Genomic DNA, 20,612 nt, shown 5'->3' with positions numbered 1-20,612 from the left:
GATCTAGTTGTTCTTTAAAAAGAAAATCCACTTGTAATCAGCCTGGACCCAAGGCTTCCCCACTGTAGCAGTGTTCCCATGCAGCAGTGCTGGGGTGTTGCATAGGAACAACATTTTGCACAGCAGCATCAGTGCAGGCACTGCCCTCTGAAACAGAACACACCCCAGGGCACCCTCTTCCCCCTTATGGTCCAGGAGGGGGTCACTGCAATGGGTATTTTCTCAATACTGTCTCAAATGACAAAGTCTCCTGGATTTAGGACATGATGGACTGTGCATATGAAAGAATGGTTCTCAGCAGCTACACTGTCCAGGTATTTCTAGCATGTAATTATTCCCCTTCAATCATTCACATCCCTCAGACAACATATTTCTTTCACTGTCCCCTGTTTTCAATGCCACACGCAGCTGCCTGGATAAGTCTCTTGTTTCAAGAAGCCACTTCAAGCCTTTGCCTTTGCCTTTGTATCCATGGTTTCCTCTTGAAGGTCTTGCATGCTGCTTTACCTTTTTTAATATCAAGGGTCTTTCATTTCCAATCCTATAGCACACTTTCACTCACACCTCTACGCTCTCATCAACCCAGCCCGAGGCCACTGTGGCAGTGCCTTTACCCTCTTATCATCCTTAAAGCCTTGCACTGGTCAATTCTGAAACATCTTTATAACCCCTGCATTGGAAAACGTATTTCATTTCTATAGCAAACTTCATTTTACAGGTTGCAGGAAGCTGTGCAGCTTGCCCATAAGCTGGTAATAGAAATCTCCAGATTCACAACTGGGGACTTGGCTTTAAGATGTGAACTCTGAATTGCAACAGTACACAAAAAGTGTGTTATTTCAAACAAAGTTCACCTAAATTAAAACAACACAAAATGTGTTTTATTTCAAGCAAAGGGATGTTCCAGTTCACCTAAATTAAAACAGCACAAAATTGCCCAAAGCCTCTCAGATGATGCTCTGTTAAATAATGCACACTTCAATTCAAGGAGTCTCATGCAGATTTAAAAGTACACAGATGGGAACAATTTTCTCCCTTATATTGAAGACAGGCCTTTCCTTGACAACAGAGCACAATGCTGAACAAGCATCTCCCAATTTACAGCCCCTATTCTCACAGGGATGCAGCTGCACGGAAGCCACCCATGGTGAGCAAATAACCTGCCTGACCCATGTGAGAGGCCGGTCAATGAGGAGTGGGTAACCTCCGCTACCTGAGCTTGTCCTCCAGCGAACCACAGCTTTCTCCTTGCAGTTTCTCCATTGGATCTCCAAGAGGCCACTCGAGGACCCAGCAGTACCCAACCTTTAACCTCCCGTCTACAGAGCCTGGAGGGCCACCACTACCATGTCTTTAGTCCAGTTTGTCACACTGCTTGTCCTCACATGTATAAAGGCAATTGGAACCCACTACGAGCTCACCTACTACATCAGTTGGTTTAGTTTATACAAATAATTTTCAACTCACTCATTCTTACTGTTACAGCTAAGTATGTTTCAGAGCATGGATTTCAAAAGCTGTATTTCCTCAAGCTTTCAAATGTTTTGAGCATTTTAACAATTAAACAATGAAGATGCACTGATTAATGACAAGAAAGATACAAGGACTTCTCTAAAACTGGAATTGGAGACATTAACCTGTAAGAGACCATGTTTATACCTACAGTTCTCTTGCTCTGGAGCTGCACTTGGCCTTAAAGCAATGACTAAAGAGTAGTTTAAAAAAAAAAAAACCACACACACAACAGGGTAAGGATGACCAACTGTAAATGAAGGGGATTAAATCTAGATTGACAGAAATAAAATTTAAAAAAACCTAAAAAACACAAAACAAACAAACAAAACCCAACAACAACAACCCTTTGTGGAGCTTGTCAACAAACACTGCTCTCCAGAATCCTACTTTTCACTGGAGTTATACCAATCCATATCTACCCTTTCAAGTGACAGTGATTTTAGTTTGATGGGGGGAGAAGGAGACTGCTCTTCAGAAGGTGCTTTGTTTTGAAAAACAAAGGTATTGATATTTAACAACAAAGCAAAGCCAAAATCTCAATATAATGAAAAATTTATCAAAAAAAGAACCAATCACTATGAATTGCTTAATTACCCAAGCGAAAGGGAATGGACAGGAGCCAACACCACCCCTGCCTGAAGGACAGAGAAGCACCTACCAGCTGGTTATAGGCAAGAGACAGGATCTCCCCAACACTTCATCCAATGAATCTACACCTGACAATGCAGTACAGTTTACGCTGGTAACACCTCACCCAGTCCAATTCCTAGTTTTGCACTGTTCACACACGAGAGCACAGTCATTCCAGCAGGGATGGTCCACCACTGCCTGTAGAAAGCAGCAAAAGCAACTGGCAGAAGAAAGTAGCAAGAAATTTGAAAGGCACCTAGGGCACTGTGGATGGTCTGTTTCCTACCAGTGCTAGTGGTAACATAGCCTAGACTCGCACTGCTGGCCTCGAACATCTCAGCAAATCAGAAAGATGAAATTTTTTGGACAGTTTGGCCTTTGTACTGAGGACAGTAGAGGTGCCTATTTTCTGCAGTGGCTTCCTCAGAAAGTCTCTCCCTGCCTCCCTGCTAGAATATTGGAAGCAATATCAGCAATACTGCCTCAATTAAAAGCATCATGTTGCGTTTGTTCACAAACCTATACCAAACTTCAATCAATTTGGTGGTACCATTCCATGCCAGCTGTTTTCTCCAGATTATTTGAGAGGGCAATTGTTAAAGTAAACTATTTCAAATAACAAAGCCAGTGTGGGGAGAGGGAGCAAGTTTTGTCCACATCAAGGTCTGAAGACCTCCAAAGGTCTAATTCCCCCATGTGTCAGAGCAGCAAGCCTGACATCTGGCCACAGGGCTTGGATTCAAGAATGTTCCTCCTCCCAGCTTCCACACTGCAGTATCCCCAAGTTATGGTGGTATTTATGAACTCCTCGTGGGAAGGAGAAATCAGTGTTATGTGTGCTAGAAATCTGCAATAGATTTGTCATCACAAATACGGCCTTGAGTGGTGCTGTTTTAGTTCTGCAGAAAAGCAGATCTTCTCTACACAGGCAGTGTGTCAAGTGGGGGTCCAGCCACTGGGAGCAGAGAGACAGTATCTCTACTGCTCACAGTAATTTTCCTGCTGGGTCCACTAATTATAAAGTGAGAACGACGATTGTTATTCTATATTCTAATTACCTGCATGATAAAGGCCACCACATTTCACTAAATTCCCATTTGGCCTCAGCTCTACAAAATTAAATCATTCTTAAACATTTGCCAGAGGTCAAAAATTCAAAGCAGATTTGGTAAATCAGGTCAGTGAGTCTTATAAGAGCACACCTTATTTTGGCTACAATTCATCTAACTACAACCTAAGGATGCCAAATAGGGTGTTCATGCTTTAAGGGACATAATTTTTTACCTTTCCTCATTATTCATGGCACAGTCCCAAAGCAAATTTACAGCAAGCTTTTAAAAATAGCGTTAATCATCTTAGGGGCTGTATCAAGACCCTAATTAAGATGGTATATGAATGTTTCCTGCTTGCACATGAGATGACAGAGTTAAGCTACACAGCCACAAGGCTCCTTAAGGAATTTATTTTCTTAACACCACATTCAGAAAGATGGTCACCATTCTTGCTTCCATCCACAGTGCAAAGACATCAAGTCAAAAGTCTTGGTGCGACCTGGTAAGTCATGTTTAGGACCCAGCTTCTCGTGGGACATCGTAATTCACAACACAACTCCCCTGGGCTCTGGTTGCAGCACCTCTGACAGTGCTTTCCCAGGTCACAAGCCCAGGAAAGTAGGAATCTTCTCACAAGCATGCAAAAGCTTTTCTAGCATCACGCAGGATCCCTCAGCAGAAAATAGAGTGGGATCCAGTTTCCAATGAATGATGCGGCTGCTTCAGCACCAAGGCTGACCCTTCATTCAAAATTCCTGCTCCCTAACCACTGCTCAGCTGGCAACTTTGGTAACAAAACAGGACAGATTTATCAAAAAAATCTCCTGTTTTTCCCACAGCCCAGGTTCACCTGTGGGGTCATATCCAGCCTTGGAACAGGCTCTTCCAGAGTCCTCTCCTCAGGAACAGCCAGTGCTGGCACTTACAGCTGCTGTTATTGGAGCTGTAAGAGGCCAGCCTGCTGCCCCTTAGGCCTGCAATTTTCTGGGAGCCATGATCTCAGAAGAAGAGTTCACAGGACGACATCCCATCGAGAAAGAAGAGGTCACAATTCTGACCCCAGTTTTGTATCCTAAGTCCAGAACACAACTTTTGCTTGAACAGGTTAGCCTTGAGAAACCATGCCAAATACACCACAGTTGAATGGGATGTTACCAACGGCCTCTCCTCCTGCTCACAGGCAGGAAAAGGACACAAGTTTTCAGTGAGAGTTAAACTTTGATTCAACTTCCAACTTAAATAATCCTGCCTTCAAAGGTTATCAACCATCACTGATTTTATTTTTTTCTTCATAGGCAGCACAAAGGCCTCTCGCTGGAAACAAGTGCCATTTAACAACACGTATCCTAGAAAGCTGTGGACAAGTCCTGATTTAACTGAACTGATAACTCATAACTACTGAAAGCAATTGTATGATCTCAGTGACCAAAGCTTTCCTGGCAGAGCTCCCTCTCTGGATTTATCATTAACATCTACATCCTAACGCTGCTAAATAATTCAGCACAGCATTTAGCCTCATGTCCTTGCCTCTCTACCAGAATCCACCCTCACTATTTACTGTATGTTCCAGCAACAGGGAGAAAAAACCTGCCTGGATTGTGGTTCCTCTTCGTGCTGTGTAACCGAGGGTGGACCTTCACTCTCAACATAGAAGCACGGGTTTTATTTATTTTATTTTGTTGGAAAAGCATGTTTATTAGATCCGTAAATACAGAGTGTTACTTATCCACATGGAGACATGACCATGTGGGCTCAGATTCACATGCAAATTCCCCTTTTAATAATCCTAATGCAGGGAGCGCTCCAATCAGAGCACTATCAGCCCCGGCTCCCGGATACCTGATGCCAGCTTTGCTGGCAATGTAGGCCACCGAAGCAAATCCAGAGAGATTGAGTTGGAAGTGGAGAGAGAGGCTCTGAAATCTATTTGCTTGGCTTCCTGACAAGGGGAGGGGGGGTGTCTAATTTCTTCTTTTTTTTTTTTTTCCCCCCACTGTAAACAGGATATCATTTAAGGGGGATCATTAGCTGCGAGCAGCCCAGCTGGGGCAAGGCTGGGAGGCGGGGACGCAGTTGCAAGCAGTGAAGCAAGGTGGAGGCACGAAGAAAGAAGACCAGGTTAATGAAAGCATGAGGTGGCTCTTGGGCAGCAGCTGGAGGAAATTTGGACACACTGACAGGGGAAACTATGACTGGCTAAACAGTGAACCGGGTGGGCCACTTCTGGAAACCGAGCTTCAGGTCTGTACCTCTCTGCTCATCTCTGCGGCACATCCTTCAACTCTGCATGCGTGTGTATGTCTGTGTAATGCCTCAGTGTGTAGCACAGAGTAAATACCTGATGTTTGAGATCTATAATTAAAGCAGTACCTCTCAATTACAGAGAGTCAGAGCATGTATTTATTGCTGTTAAGTTGTTTTAAACACATTAGTGGTGAAAGGAAAACTTTAGATGGAAAAAATCTTGCTGGAGTGGCAAGTAAAGAAGTTTAATTATTTCTTTTAAGCATAATGTATTCTGCTGTTCCTTGATTTCCTTTCTTTTAAATGCATGTTTACACTTTGGATCTGGTCCCATGAAGCCTTTCTGCAGATGTTGAGTCGGTAGCAGTCAGGAATGAACTCTGGTTCCCTAAGCTGTGCACTGATTACTTCTCCGAGGGAGGATCACATGCAGGCAAGTGGGGGGAGGAGAGAGGCCCTTGGAGATGAAAATCCACAGCCTGCCTTTCCGGCTTTGTCTGAGAGACAGCGAAAGGGTTTCTCTGATCAGAAATAACAATTTAAGGTGCATATATATCCCCAGTAAATGTCTGAGTCAAGTAGTATTAGCAATGAACTGGCTGTGCTACACAGCTGAGATATCAAGTGTATTGTTGTAAAAAGAAAAAAAAAAAAAAGGGGGGGGTAGGAGGTGGGGGGGTCAAAACACGAGAAAAAGTAGTTTTTAAATGCCTCTACAATTTTAACAGTCTATCTCATCAATAACGTTACCAGAGTTAGAACGGTAATGGCAATGTCTTCACACCTCGAGACTGGTTTTGTCTGACAGTGGGCAACAAACAGCACCAGAGTCACATTCTAACAAGTATTTGAAAATTCAGTGTAAATATAGGCTCACTTTAAAATTATTAATGTACACAAAAACACATCAAAATGTTTCTCTGTTTGGCAGTGTTACATGGGTTTGCTTTTTACAAGCGATAATAAATCAGCTTTAAGAAGTAGGATGGAGTTTGGAAACGCACCTATGCGTGGACCACAGCTTAACATCTTCAAAGTAGACTTTGTTCCAAATTCACTTAAAACATTTCAAAAGTATCAGTTTCCTGATACAACTTCAAAAGATATTAGCATAAATATGTGGTATATTAATAAAAATAATTTTAATAAAGTGCTAAGTACCCTAGCAAATCATTAACAACATAATAAAACCTAGCACCAGTGAAAAAAAACACTGCAATGGGAATTTAAGCAAGCCAAATAAACTTTCATTTTCCCATCCTTACACAAAAGTTTCCTTCAAATTCGTGTTTGGCCTTATTAGGTCATTCCCTTTAAAGCCAGGAACGAGGCTTCTCTGGTCTAGACAAAGAGTTCAATTCTAAACCCATACCATTACTCATCACGGAAATACTACAGAACTGGGCTGCGCTTTGCATTTCATTCCTTTATCAACAGGCACGAGTAAAAGCTCATCTAAACTGATATGGGTCATGTAATCTGTAAGCTGGTAATTCTACGTGCTCAGCACATTAAAAAAATGCAGGCAGACACATTACTAATGGAAGGCTTTACTACTTCTAGCCTGTGCTCAGTGTTTTGGAAAACTGACCCTCTGCTTCAGTTCCTACAAAGATATAAATGAAAGGACGAGAATAAACATGAGCCTACAATGGCCAAACCATCCTAGTAAAAATCAGTTCTGGGAAAACAGAGCACTTTTTAGAAACATAATCCCTTTTACCACCATGTCCCTTTCTGCCTTTCTCTTTATAAAGGATATTTTTCCTGTATTTATGTGTCTGTAACTTATTTCATGCTGGAAGCCAGAGCCTTAGTTTTGTCAATTATAAACCCAACAATAGCTGCTTGTGATAATATGAGCAGATCACTCGGACTTCCAGTGAAGCAGCAGCATCAAAATCAAACCAGTTAAGAAAACACAAACATAATTCCCTCAGTCACTTCATATACTTGGTTTGGAAATTCCAGTTGTTAAACAGTAGACGATCTTATTTTATATATGTTTTTCAGCTGGTTTATTTGCTTACACTTCCATTTCAATTACTCAAGATTCAATCTCATTTCTAGATAATTTTATTCTCCAGTTCTGGCAGTTATTTCTGATACTTACACACACTGGTTCCTGTTCTCATTTTAGAGTTTCAGTTTTAGAAGTTAATTTTAGAACTTCAGAGGAAATATTTTTTTTCCCCTCAGTGACCTTTGTTTAATTTCATTAAAATTATTTCTGGTTTTTGTATAATCTGGGTTTTTATGGCTAAAAGATTTTTCCAAGTCCTAATGTCAAGATCTTTCCAACATTCTTCAGTAGCCCCTTAGCCACTCATCCCAGAAACAGGCACAAAACCACAACAGAAAAAGAGACTAATACTGCTCAGTTGTTTCCCAATACATTTTACATATATATATGGATATACCTACAATAAGTTAATTAGGTTTTTGAACTATATCTGAACATAAAATGAGTTCATGTAAAATGTTTGGCAGGAGGCAGTAATAAAACAGATATGTAACTTCCTGTGATTTATGCTTCAGGTTCTGGGCATCTATGAGGCAGTATTAACTTGTTTAAAACAATTTCAACTCAAATACTCTAAGTAGCCTATGGATTATTTCACCCAAATAGGACAGCTAAGGCTTAATGTTAGCTGTGTTTAAAAAGCTATGGACACTTTGAAACACAGACTGGGGAAAACTGGTCCTTAATGTGACCTGTTAGCATACAAAAAAAACATATTGCCCAATCCTTAACCCTACCTGCTTCACATGCTACTATTTTGCAGATTGTAGTAAGACATACTTACTGTTCTTTCACAACTGCATGGAACACAGCATTCACTTCATTACTAGCCACTCAATGTGTTACTCTCCCCACATTTCTCAGCATACAGTCCAAGGTCTTCTTTACTGCATCTTCTTCAAATTACAAATTTCTTATGTCTTGTTTTATACACATTTCTGGGCACGTGTGGAATGGAATCCCTAACCAGCAGGCAATCCTCTCTCTTCTCTCAGTCTCCTGACTCAGTCACTACATACTCCACACATCCTGCAAGACATTACACTGAGCTACTGTGGTCTCCTTCCCTAAGCAATCTATCACAACCCTACAGGAGGCACCTTGTACACAATGATGTAATTAAAAATTATGTGCATTGAGGTTCCAATTAAAGATTCACAGATTTCCAAAACACTGACATTTACTCAGCCTTGAGGGCTTGAGTTCACAACTTTTTTTTTTTAAGTTTTCAGCCCAGTAACCATGCTGACACCCAAATGAATCTAGGTTGTCCTTTTATACCTACTTTACACACTGTGGTACTCTAAGCTAGCTCATACTACATATATAATAGCTTCTCTTCTTCCATTTTCTTACCATTAGATACAAACTGGCCCTTCCAACAAGAATACATTTTACATATTTGCATTGGCAGATAGTTCTTTGCAAGGCCTGACTACTGGCTTCCAAATGAGGCTTTGGAGCAAAGCATTCCCCTGATATCCAAGACCATTTGTTAGTTTCTTCTGTCAAGCTTAACTTTGCCTTCCCCCCGTCTCCCAGTTCAGCACTAGCCCTTTTTCTTCTTCAACAAGAACAGGATTGGTGCAGTGAGAGATAAGCCTCAACATTTGCTCCCCAGAATTCTCAGTCCTACCCAATCCTACTGCCCTCATTCTCAGATCCCTTTTGGCTTTCACCCCTGCGGCTTTACGGCTTGTGTACCCTCCTCACAAGCCAAAGTTCTCCATCCACACTGGTGCACAATTCTGATCGACACTCTTCTCCACTCCTCCCTCCCCTGATGAGTCCCCAGCTCTTCACTTCGGGAACATCAGTTCTTATTTCGTGCTTCAAATCCACATCCAACCCACCACTCCCTCCCTCTGTCTCCTCACCATCCTGTGGATTCTCAGACAACCAACCTTTGTATGAGGCCATGTCTCATACCAGGACATGTCACTGCCTGACATTGCCATGACCTTCAACACTCATCTGTGTTTCCATCAGCATACGAAGGATACGTCATCCTTGGCCGTTATTTAAAACACAAACTTCCTTTCGGTGAAATTCAAAGGCAAGTTGCACTGAATTTAAAGGTAAGAGAATCAGGGCTTTCCATACCATTTACTAGTTGTGGAGAGTCTCTGGCTGTGTGCTGTGAACAAGCCAGGGCTTGATGCGGCTGTGCTACACGGAAGGATTTCCCTGAGACACCAGAGACAAAAGGACAGTAAACAGAAGCCGGTCTGCCCTCAACCCAGGCTGCAGGAGGGGCGTTGCCGCTGCGCATGAACAGTCTGTGAACAGTGCCCTGCAGCCAATCACCATAGTGGGGGGGCATGAGTGACTGTGAGTGTAACCAATTGTAGCCTGCGCTTGCCGCATGGCCTTTTGGTATAGAGTATATAAGGCTTGGAAAAACGTGGTCTCGGGGACATTGATATTCAGTGTTGTTTAAGAGTTCATTAAAGAGTACGGATGGTAAATTCACATTGAATTAGACTCCTTACTCTCGCCCGGCCCGCCCGTTCGATCAAAGAGCTTATGCCGGCGTCTGGATTCGTCGAATTTGCTACCGCCACATTTGGTAGCAGAGGATGGTTCGTTAGCAGAGCATAACGCTTCGGATCTACATATGGTAGCAGATGGATGGATCGTTAGCAAAGCATAACGCTCCGGATCGAAATTACTGCGGTGAGCAGCGTTCATAAAAACGGAGCCAAGCCGGGGTGTGGGATAGTGTGCTTAGTCCGGTATCAAAAGACGGGCACCAGTCGAGCTGGCCACTCGCATCCTACGTTAAGACCGCGCTGATAAGATAATGGATATTGAAACAGCCGCGGCACTGCTGACGACTATTCTCTCTAAGAGAGGTATTGAATCGTCACAGGAAAAGCTAATCACATTGATTTTTTTAGCTCAGAAGTGGGGACACTTTGGAGAAGTTCCACTTTTGTTTTCCCCAACGGAATGGAGATCAGTGGGGGACACTATGTGGGACAAAACTATCAGAGGGGAAGAAGAGAAAGAAATTAAAGCTGTGAGAGAATTGTGGAAAACCGTATTAGAATCATTAGAAGTTTTGAAATTGGAACAACGTGCCGCCCTAAGAGCCGCAGAGGCGCTTGTCCCAGAACAAACCTGGACTGATAAAACTTGTTGTCCAAAAGAAAAGAGGGGCCTGTGGGCTACTCTGTGGGGTCTGCCTGCCGTTCGGGGTGGTCGCGGGGTCCCGGCTCAGCCAATACTTTCACAATCCGATCTGCAACGCGGATTAGAAACTTCGCGGCTCGTAAACAAAGAACCGGAAGTTTCCCCCTCCGAGTCTCTGGGGCAATGCGCCAAGAAGGCGGAAGTGCAACTAGTCGACTGTCCGGATGTGGGAGGCCCTGAGTGCCGCCCTCCTCCTACCGCTCCGCCTCTGCCCTGCCCCGAGCCGGACGCCCCCCCTCCCTCCGAGAAAAGCGTGGAGGCCGGGCCGGCGCCGGCGCCGTCGCCGGGGCCGGGGCCGCCTCAAACTTTGCCTCCGCAAGCACCCGCGGAAGTTTTTTGTGAGCCTCCTCCTACATCATTGGGCTCACCCCAAGCAGTAGAGCAGTTACTGCAAGTTATTACCAACAAGCTTGAACAACTTAAGAGTGTCAAATGTAGAGAAAAATAAGGAACAAATTGAGTTTCAAAAACCAGCTTGCCCTTCACAAACAATGCAATCAAAGGTGCCTATAGATTCTACTGACCAGCCGCAGCCCCGACGTGGCAGATGGTCAGGGGTCATCAAAGATGCCATTCTAGAAGGTGATTGGTCTCCAGCAAAATTAGCCCTACCGGTAATTCAAAATATGAACACTCAGACAGCGGTATGGGAACCACACGATTGGAAAATTTTGCAACAAGCAAAACAAACAACCACAAGCTATGGTATACGTTCAGCAGCTACCAGACACAAAGAACATCTCCGAACCTGTATCACAATCAGCGACCAACCGTGAACCAGGCTTCTTTCACCTCAACAAGCCAAGCACCGCAGGAAGCCTCGGAGTTGATGTGGAGACAGCAGTAGATATAACATTGACCAATACTGCAATTCACAGAATACCAACGAATGCTAAAGGACCTTTATTTAGACAAGATAGTCTCATTGGAGGCCTATTGATTGGCCGTTCTTCTGCTAGTATCAAAGGTCTTATAGTAATACCAGGTATAATTGATGCAGATTTCACAGTAACTGTTCAAATTCTGGCCTACACTCTGCATCCGCCAATTTTTATTCCTTCTGGGAGTAGAATAGCTCAGGTAGTAGCACTGGAAAACTGCCTACCAATGCTTCCAGGAGTTCCTCCAGCATCCTCAACAGAAAGGCGTGATAAAGGATTTGGATCGACAGGTCCTGCAGTTTGCTTCACCTCATCAATGACTCAGCGTCCCATGTTACGTGTGCAACTATTTCAGTCTGATTCTACTGTTGTTGTAGAGGTAAATGCAATGCTTGATACTGGAGCTGATGTCTCCATCATTAGTCAATTCAAATGGCCACGAAATTGGAAACTTCAAAAATCAATCTCTTCCACTGTAGCTGGAGTAGGGGGTCAAACTACTCCAAATATAAGTGTTGATCCCATTTCGATTAGTTTCCCTGAAGGTCAATGTGTTACCCTTAGGGTGTATGTAATGGAATTGCCAAGCAGCCTTGAGGCGCTCATTGGCCGTGATGTCTTGGGGCAACTTGGTGCCGTGTTAACTACTTCACCTTTTCCTTAGTGGTCACTGGAAAGCAGTTGCCCAACCCTCCATTGACCTGGCTAACAGATAGCCCAGTTTGGGTTGACCAGTGGCCATTAACAGAAGAGCGACTGCAAAAGGCACGTGAATTAGTAGAAGAGCAATTAGTTGCAGGCCATATCAAGCCTTCTACTAGTCCATGGAATACCCCAATTTTTGTAATACCAAAAAAGAGTGGAAAGTGGCGATTATTACATGACTTGCGAAAGGTAAATGATCAAATGCAAGCCATGGGTGCTTTACAGCCTGGATTACCATCACCTGTAATGTTACCAGAAAATTGGCATATTCTAATTATAGATTTAAAGGATTGTTTCTTTACCATTCCTTTACATGAGCAAGATACACAGCGTTTTGCATTTACACTGCCTTCAGTAAACAAAGCGGAACCAGCTAAAAGGTATGAGTGGGTAGTGCTACCGCAAGGTATGAAAAATTCTCCTACACTGTGCCAAATGTATGTTGCATGGGCACTTCAACCTATTCGTGCATCATGGAAACAAACAATTATTTATCATTATATGGATGATATTCTGTTCTGTCAACAAGCTGAGTTCACAGAAAGTTCCATAGTCCAAATTACAATCAAACTCAAAGAAAAGGGGTTGGTTATAGCTCCAGAGAAAGTTCAAAAGTCTGCACCTTGGAAATACCTTGGTTGGTCCATTTGTGATGCACAGATTCGTCCACAAAAAATTGAATTACATACTGATTTACAAACATTAAATGATGTCCAAAAATTGTTAGGGGACATACAATGGATTAGAAATTGCGTAGGCATTACTAACAATGATATAGCACCGCTTACTTCACTTCTAAAAGGAGGTGATCCAGCTAAGAAAATAAGCTTAGAGTCCGTGCATCTCAAATGTCTTTCTGATATTATACAAAAAGTACAGACAAATTGGTCTAGCCGAAGACTTTCTGATCGACCAATTTCCCTCCTTATTAGCAATCTAGAACATCCGTGTGCAATCATCTGCCAGTGGCAAAACAAAAACGGGGAATTCCCCATAGATGTTGCTACAGATTCTTCCTTTTGTGCCACTGTCAGATCGAAAACAGAAAATGATTTGCGATTATTAGAGTGGATTTTTCTCAGTGTCCAACCAAAATTCAGTATTCAAACGAGACCAGAAGCAATTGGAGAATTGATTCGAAAAGGAAGATCTCGAATATTAGAAATTAGCGGTCAGGAACCAGATGACATCAGTATTCCGATAAATGGAGCCGATTTAGAATGGTGGCTGAGACATTCGATGCCTATACAGAATGCATTATTAGGATTTATAGGCAAGGTACATTCACGACAACCAAAAGGTAAACTATGGCAATTCCTTAGAACAAATCAGTGGTTAGAGAGAAGCAAAGTAAAAGCAAAACCTGTTGAAGGCCTTACAGTATATACAGATGCAGGAAAACGAAGACACCAGGCAGCATGTGTCTGGCAAGAGAATAGTCAATGGAAACAGCATTTAATTGAAGGTTCAAAAGAGGATTCATTGCAGACTTTAGAGCTTACGGCAGTAATATGGGCCTTAAATAATTGGCTGAAATCTGCTTTAAATGTTGTCACAGATTCTTTGTATGTAGCAGGTGTAATACCCAGAATGGAAAATGCCCTGTTAAGACAATCGAATAATCCTCGATTAGGAAAATTGTTTGTACAATTGAGAGCTATTTTAAATCAAAGAAAAGAACCCTGTTGTGTGATTCACATCCGCAGTCATCAATGGAATCTTGGTCTAGGTGAAGGAAATCAAATTGCAGATAGTTTAGTAAGTTCAGTACAGCACATGCCTCCAACAGATAAATTCCAACAAGCGAGACAAAGTCATGAGAGCTTTCATCAGAATGCCAGAGGTCTCCAAAGACAATTCGATTTAACTTTAAATGAAGCAAGAAGTATTGTACAGGCATGTCCTCAGTGTGGAAGCCAGATGTTAGGTATAGGAATCGGTGTCAATCCTCGAGGTTTAAAAGCCTTAGAAGTATGGCAAATGGATGTGACACATGTGCCAGAATTTGGAAGACTTAAATATGTGCATGTCACAATTGATACTTTTTCAAAAATGATATGGGCTACTGCTTTACCAGGGGAAAAAGCACTACATGTATGTAAACATCTTACAGCTTGTTTTGCTGTAATGGGTGTCCCAGAAAAGATTAAGACAGACAATGGCCCTGCCTATGTTAGCCAGAAAGTTAGAACTTTTCTAATGAAATGGGGAGTGAAACACGTTACAGGTATACCGCATTCCCCAACAGGCCAAGGAATCATCGAGAGAGCACATCAAATGATTAAAGGGTATTTGAGCAAACAGAAGCAGGAAGAATTAGATTGTCAACAGCGTTTAGCAAAGGTGTTGTTTACCTTGAATTATTTATGTCTAACTGGAGACCATGAGGAGCCTCCTGTGATCATTCATCATTATCAGATCAGACTAGGAAGGAAAAACACTTTACCGGAATTCATGGTGAGATATCGTGATCCCACCACTGGATTGTGGAAGGGACCAGTACCTGTTATTTTTAATGGTAGAGGGTATATGTGTCTCTCCACAGATCAAGGTCCATTATGGGTTCCAAGCCGAGCAGTAAAGCCGGAGTTGAAACAAACTCAACCAAGTCAACTCCCTGCAGCAGAACCCTCGGAGGTCACAGAGTGAGGTGTAACCTTTGCATTGATTTAGCTGTGACATGTATGCGTACTATAGTTATATAAGTAGATCTTTAAACACCACTACCTCTTGAGTAAGTTTATCAACACCCAGCACATCGTTTGTTATAAGTTGAGTATCTTTAAACCAAAGTTCTTGGAATTTGTTTAATCAATCCATTGCGATATTTAAATGGCAATGGAATACCTCAGGTTTATTGCAAAGTGCACTGTTTACGTTGATTGTTGTTGTTATTTATATGTTATGTATAAGTTGTTTTTTATCACATATCAAAAAAGGATTAGAACACACAGCTAATCAATCCTGGCTTGTCCAAAAAGAAAAAAAAAGGAGGAATTGTGGAGAGTCTCTGGCTGTGTGCTGTGAACAAGCCAGGGCTTGATGCGGCTGTGCTACACGGAAGGATTTCCCTGAGACACCAGAGACAAAAGGACAGTAAACAGAAGCCGGTCTGCCCTCAACCCAGGCTGCAGGAGGGGCGTTGCCGCTGCGCATGAACAGTCTGTGAACAGTGCCCTGCAGCCAATCACCATAGTGGGGGGGCATGAGTGACTGTGAGTGTAACCAATTGTAGCCTGCGCTTGCCGCATGGCCTTTTGGTATAGAGTATATAAGGCTTGGAAAAACGTGGTCTCGGGGACATTGATATTCAGTGTTGTTTAAGAGTTCATTAAAGAGTACGGATGGTAAATTCACATTGAATTAGACTCCTTACTCTCGCCCGGCCCGCCCGTTCGATCAAAGAGCTTATGCCGGCGTCTGGATTCGTCGAATTTGCTACCGCCACAACTAGTCTCATGTAGGAAACACTGACAATCTCACCTTCTGTTCTCACAAAAAAAAGACACTAGTGTGCAACTCACAGATCCAAAAAATACCACCTCAACCCAATTTAAAAGCTTGCTCCCGACAAATTCAACCCAAAATTTACATTTGGATCTCAAAAATGTGCTCTTCATTGAATTATTCATTATCATGAAAAATGCTGTCTAATAGAAGCTCAGCTTTTCTAAATCTTCATTATAAAAGTATTGATAACACAACAGTATCAGTGAGTATCAATGTACATAGTGCACAAATGTGGTAATAATGTTTTAACTCATTTTTCCTGGGAAGTGTTTTATCCATGTCCTAAGATACAATAATAAAGTGTTAAAGAAATTTTTAAAGAAAACACCATTTTAAAAATATTATTTAATGCCTTCATTAGAATAATAGCTGAACAGTTTCTTCCAACTCCGCTGTTTCCTGTAGCTCATTTAATGGTCAGGGAAGACAACAGCTTGTACTGCCAGAAACTCTTTAATAAGAAATGATCAGTAAATACAAGATAGCTCTTTAGTATGCATTTTTGTGGAAAAAGACAGCTGGAGAAGAAGAAGAAGAAAAAAAAAAGCTTAATGACTAATCAACAATATTTTCAGTGTATTTTAAGATTACTTTAATAGCTTTGGCCTCAGACGTATATTACCTCAAGAAAAAAAAGCAGAATTCTCCCTACACTATTTGTCAGAAGTCAAAACCTATTTACTTTATTTTTCTTAGGCATAACCGCACACTAAGAATTTCATAACATGACAAAAAATTGAAGAGGTAAAAATTGCCTGGTAAATAATCAGTTGACTGTAGGTTGACTGTGTGATTTTGCAGTTAAAAGAATGACCATGGTTCTTGGAAGAATAAGCAAAGAAAGTTTTCATAGACTAGGAATGGGGCACTGAAGCTACTGGCCCTTTTCACAAAGCCCTTACTGCAAACAGCCTATTTGCATCCCTGCTTCCAGATGCTTTGAGGAAAGAACCATTTGAGTTCTCCAAGCTCTAAAAGCTGTTTTCATTCAAATTAAAGGAAATTTGATCCATTGATCCGTTTAGTCTCACTATAAAAATATGAAAAAGCCATCTGATTACAGTCTTCAAATACTTACAAAGGGAATGATTTGATAATAAGCAGCATTTTAGGGTTTGGGGTTTTTCCTGCCTCTCTAGACTAGACTCTGAATGACAGACAGTTACTAAAAGCTACAGCTAGACAGAGTCCGACTGGAAATAGGATAGATTACATTTCAGAAGTGAAGCTAACACAACAGAAGAGCATGAATGTTATTTAAAAAAAACTAGCTTACAACTCCTGTTAATACTACAGCATAATTCAAAAGCTGTAGGACTGAGGCTTTTTGTGTTGTATTTTGCAGGAGGCTAAGCTGAACAGTCACAGCTGCTTTTACGCTTATACCAGAAGTTATTTTTGCAGGGAAAATGATTCTATGATTCTTGAATAGCTGGCAGAACAATCTCAAGAAAGAGCCCAGTCCAGTCTGCCCTGACATACTACGTTTTATTTGAGGCTGGCCTGTGAGGTTAGAACAGCCCACAGAAGTACTGTACGCAGTGCCTCCTGATGAAAGGGATAGTTGTCGTAATAGAGTTCTCCAAATAGAAAGATACAACACTAGATGGTGGATCAACAGCCCTATAAATCTGCAATTCACTGTTCTCCCAGGTTTTAAAAGCTTAATGAATCTCTCACAGAGAGGACTGGTCCCGGCATAATCCAAGAGTAACAAAATCTCATACATAAATACGTACAGTTCTACGTTGTTGGGTTTTCTGACCCATGGAGACAGGGTTTTCTAGAAACCCACCACTCTTCAACAACTAGAGACAACAGAAGTGGGAGAGTTGCAAAGTATTTTGTTTTAATGGATAACCAAATACAATTTGACAAATCACAAGTTTGCAAAATATATTAAGTGCCACTAATGCAGACAGAAAGTATTTGAAAAAGCAACGGCCAGGTGATAGGAGGGGGAGGTGGAGAATGTGCATTTGATCTTCGATTAAGAGGTCTCCAGGAATCCAATACTCTGCCTATTTGCTTTAATTACAGAGCAGACAACAGACAACTTCAACCAAAGACGACATAGAACCATTTCTGTGCATCATATTGCCTGCCACCATGATGCTCTTCCTGGCATTCCTGCTGCTCTTCCTGTACCGCCGCTGCCAGCGCCCCGCTCCGCAGGGGCAGATCTTCAGCATCGACCTCCCCGAGGCCCTGCCTGAGCATGACATGTCCAATTTCCTTTCCGTGCTGCCCTGGAACAGCGAGCAGAGGTTCCACTACTCCACCCTGCTCCCTGATGCCACATTCCTCACCGTGTGTTTGCCTCCCTCCTACGAGGAGGCCACCATGAAGACTTCCCTGGAGGAGGCTCACATTGAGCTCTCTCCAGACCCAGTGCCTCCTTACGAAGAGAGCGTGCTGCAGGCCAGCAGCATCAAATCAACTTGCTAGGGAAGCACCTCAGCTGAAGCATGCAGCCTCTCAAGGCACAACCGTGGAACTGCTATGGCCTTTAAAAGGAGCAGAAGGACCCTAGATGAGGTGCCAAACCAATGAGTTAACGAGGGAAGAAACGTGGAGTGACAGGGAATGAGTGTCTTACCTCATCTTAGGATTCTTCACCTTCCATTTGTGGCGAGCATACACACACAGCCTAGCACCAGATTGATCCCAGGCTGGTAATGTGGAAATTCCAGTTAAACAAAGCGTGTCATGCCAGGATTAAACTTGAGGACAGGTGGGAATCTGTCCCTCTGCAATCCCTCAGCTACAAGAAAACATGAATTATGCTATAGATTCTCCAGTCACTAAAAGGGCTTTTAGCACATACCTATTCCAGTTCAGCTTTTTCTTTTTTATGTGTTTATTTTTAATAGTTTCTGACAAGCTGATTTACTCAGCCTGCGTGTGTCAACATCACAACATTCTGCAGTACTCTGGAATGATTGCAACAGCTCTCAGGAAAGCAAATAAATGTATAACTTCTACTGAATTTCCAGCAACTGTCCCAAGGGTTCAAATGTGCACTGCGGATAAAAGCTGCCTTTTATCACAGTTGAACAATGAGGACAACAAGGGAAGACCTGAGCATTCTGGGTGAGGAAAACTCCAGGAGCACCACACAAGAGCACACTCGCACTGTTGCTGCAAGCTACTTGCCAAAGTCTGCAAGGTACACACCCTGCAGACTACTGGCTTGACTTCTTTTCCAATTTACAAGTCTACAATAATAAACCCTGTGACCTATTTGGTGCAGCCTGTAAAAGAATTGGGGAAAAATAAAATCAAATGCACAAGAAAAACAAAAAAAAAATCTGGTCTGTATTTCAAAATGGCAATATAGTCCCTTTCCCTTCATCACTACAGCAAAGTAAATCTAATTCAAGTGCATTGGGGACAGTGGTTCAGCTTCTCAGGAGAGTTTGCACACACTCTTAGACAATGACATTACCTGTAATTTTTTCTTACAGGATAGCATTTTCACTGTGTTGACAGATTCTCTTGTTATGGAATCCTGACAGCCTCAAAAGTTATGACAGCCTCTTCCTTGCGGGTGTCAGTTATTCCAGGACATTACATTTGTCTGTGGCTCCCCAACGTTAACAAGTATAATACTACGTACTCTTGTGTGCAGGCTTGACAGAACTCCTAAACCCACAGGCTGTCCTGAATTGCACATTGTGATTCCAGCAATTCTGATTACGTGTCAATGTCCTGCTTTATGAATGTACCACATTCCTTAAAATACAACAACAAAAAAAACCACCACACATCAGAATAATGGAAGAAGAAACAATCACTATACAGCAGAAGAAAGGCCACTTTTGAGCTGCAGGTAGTTAAATTTCATGTTGTTGACAGTGGCAAAATCACATCACCACAGTAACCAAGTAGTCCAGGTCAAAATGGATGATCCCACTCGTACATTTCCCATAAAATAAGAAAGAAAATATCTGCCTTTTGTAATTCAGAAATGGGATTATTTTCTTGAACTATACTTTTGAGATCATTACCTTTTCTAATGTTCCCTTTTGGTCACCAAACTGTAAGAAAAGCAGCAGCTTTTGGACAAAACTAAATACAATCAACCATTTTTCTTTTCAGATCGTGTCTGGGATGAGTTCTTGGTATTTGCTGATGCATTCAAAAGTATTTTACTGTTTCCCTGCATTTTGTTTGCCTCCTTAATAGCTGGTACACGCAGCTGTTGCCAGCTACAAGCAAAGCTGGAAAATGCAAGAGCCCCAAACAACATTCTACCTAATCAGCAACGTACAAAGGTTTGAGGTTGAAAGATAAATCACTTCTGCCTCTGGTGTCTGTATATGCCACTAACTTCAACAGAATTGTACAGGTATGCTTGATAATCCAGCTGTCATCATATTGAATTGAGCATATTTTGCCCTAAAAGATCTGCTGTGTTCTGAAATTAGTTACACTGTTCTTCAGCACAATTTCTTGTTTATCCTTACCAGGGCAGCGCCCGAAACACAACCCCTGGGCTCATCACTCTAAACTGCTCTCCAGTTACCTTAGTTCCAACTGAGGTAATGTCGAGGGTTAAGATTGCGGGGTGACAATCAAACCCTGGCAGATGTACTGTTAACCTCCTCTCCCCACCACTTCTCCCTTTTGCCCCTCCCTCTCCCCCCTTCCCACTCAGGACAGGCGATCGGGAGGGAAAGAAGGACAGAGAGAAGAGAGTTGGAAAAATTAAAGATGTTTTACTAATGCTACTAATAAGAATAGAGAAAATAATACAAAATATACAAAACCAATCTTGTAAGTCTCAGCAACTGCAGAGCCAGCACCCAAAGTCCTGGATTAGACTCTGTAGCCAGCCGGAGCTGGATTCAGTCT

General features: G+C 42.2%; 1 protein-coding gene across 1 annotated transcript; it reads left to right on the top strand.

The window, feature by feature from the left end:
• The first annotated feature begins 5,219 nt into the window (after window positions 1-5,219).
• On the top strand, window positions 5,220-19,017 carry SMIM28 (small integral membrane protein 28). Its single transcript, XM_065833245.2, has 2 exons — window positions 5,220-5,438; window positions 17,796-19,017. Exons 1-2 carry the CDS (start codon window positions 5,328-5,330, stop codon window positions 18,201-18,203), a joined length of 519 nt encoding a protein of 172 aa, XP_065689317.2. The 5' UTR covers window positions 5,220-5,327; the 3' UTR covers window positions 18,204-19,017.
• The last annotated feature ends 1,595 nt before the right edge of the window (window positions 19,018-20,612 follow it).

This window comes from Patagioenas fasciata, chromosome 3 (assembly GCF_037038585.1).
Source record: "Patagioenas fasciata isolate bPatFas1 chromosome 3, bPatFas1.hap1, whole genome shotgun sequence".
NCBI classification, from domain to species: Eukaryota; Metazoa; Chordata; class Aves; order Columbiformes; family Columbidae; genus Patagioenas; species Patagioenas fasciata.
This window is presented reverse-complemented; position numbering and strand designations above follow the sequence as displayed.

Excerpts from the sequence above, each read along its gene's own strand:
- SMIM28 (XM_065833245.2), top strand. The coding sequence starts at position 5,328 with ATGAGGTGGCTCTTGGGCAGCAGCTGGAGGAAATTTGGACACACTGAC. Across the intron at positions 5,439-17,795 it reads TTCTGGAAACCGAGCTTCAG|AGCAGACAACAGACAACTTC; the intron begins GTCTGTACCTCT and ends CTTTAATTACAG.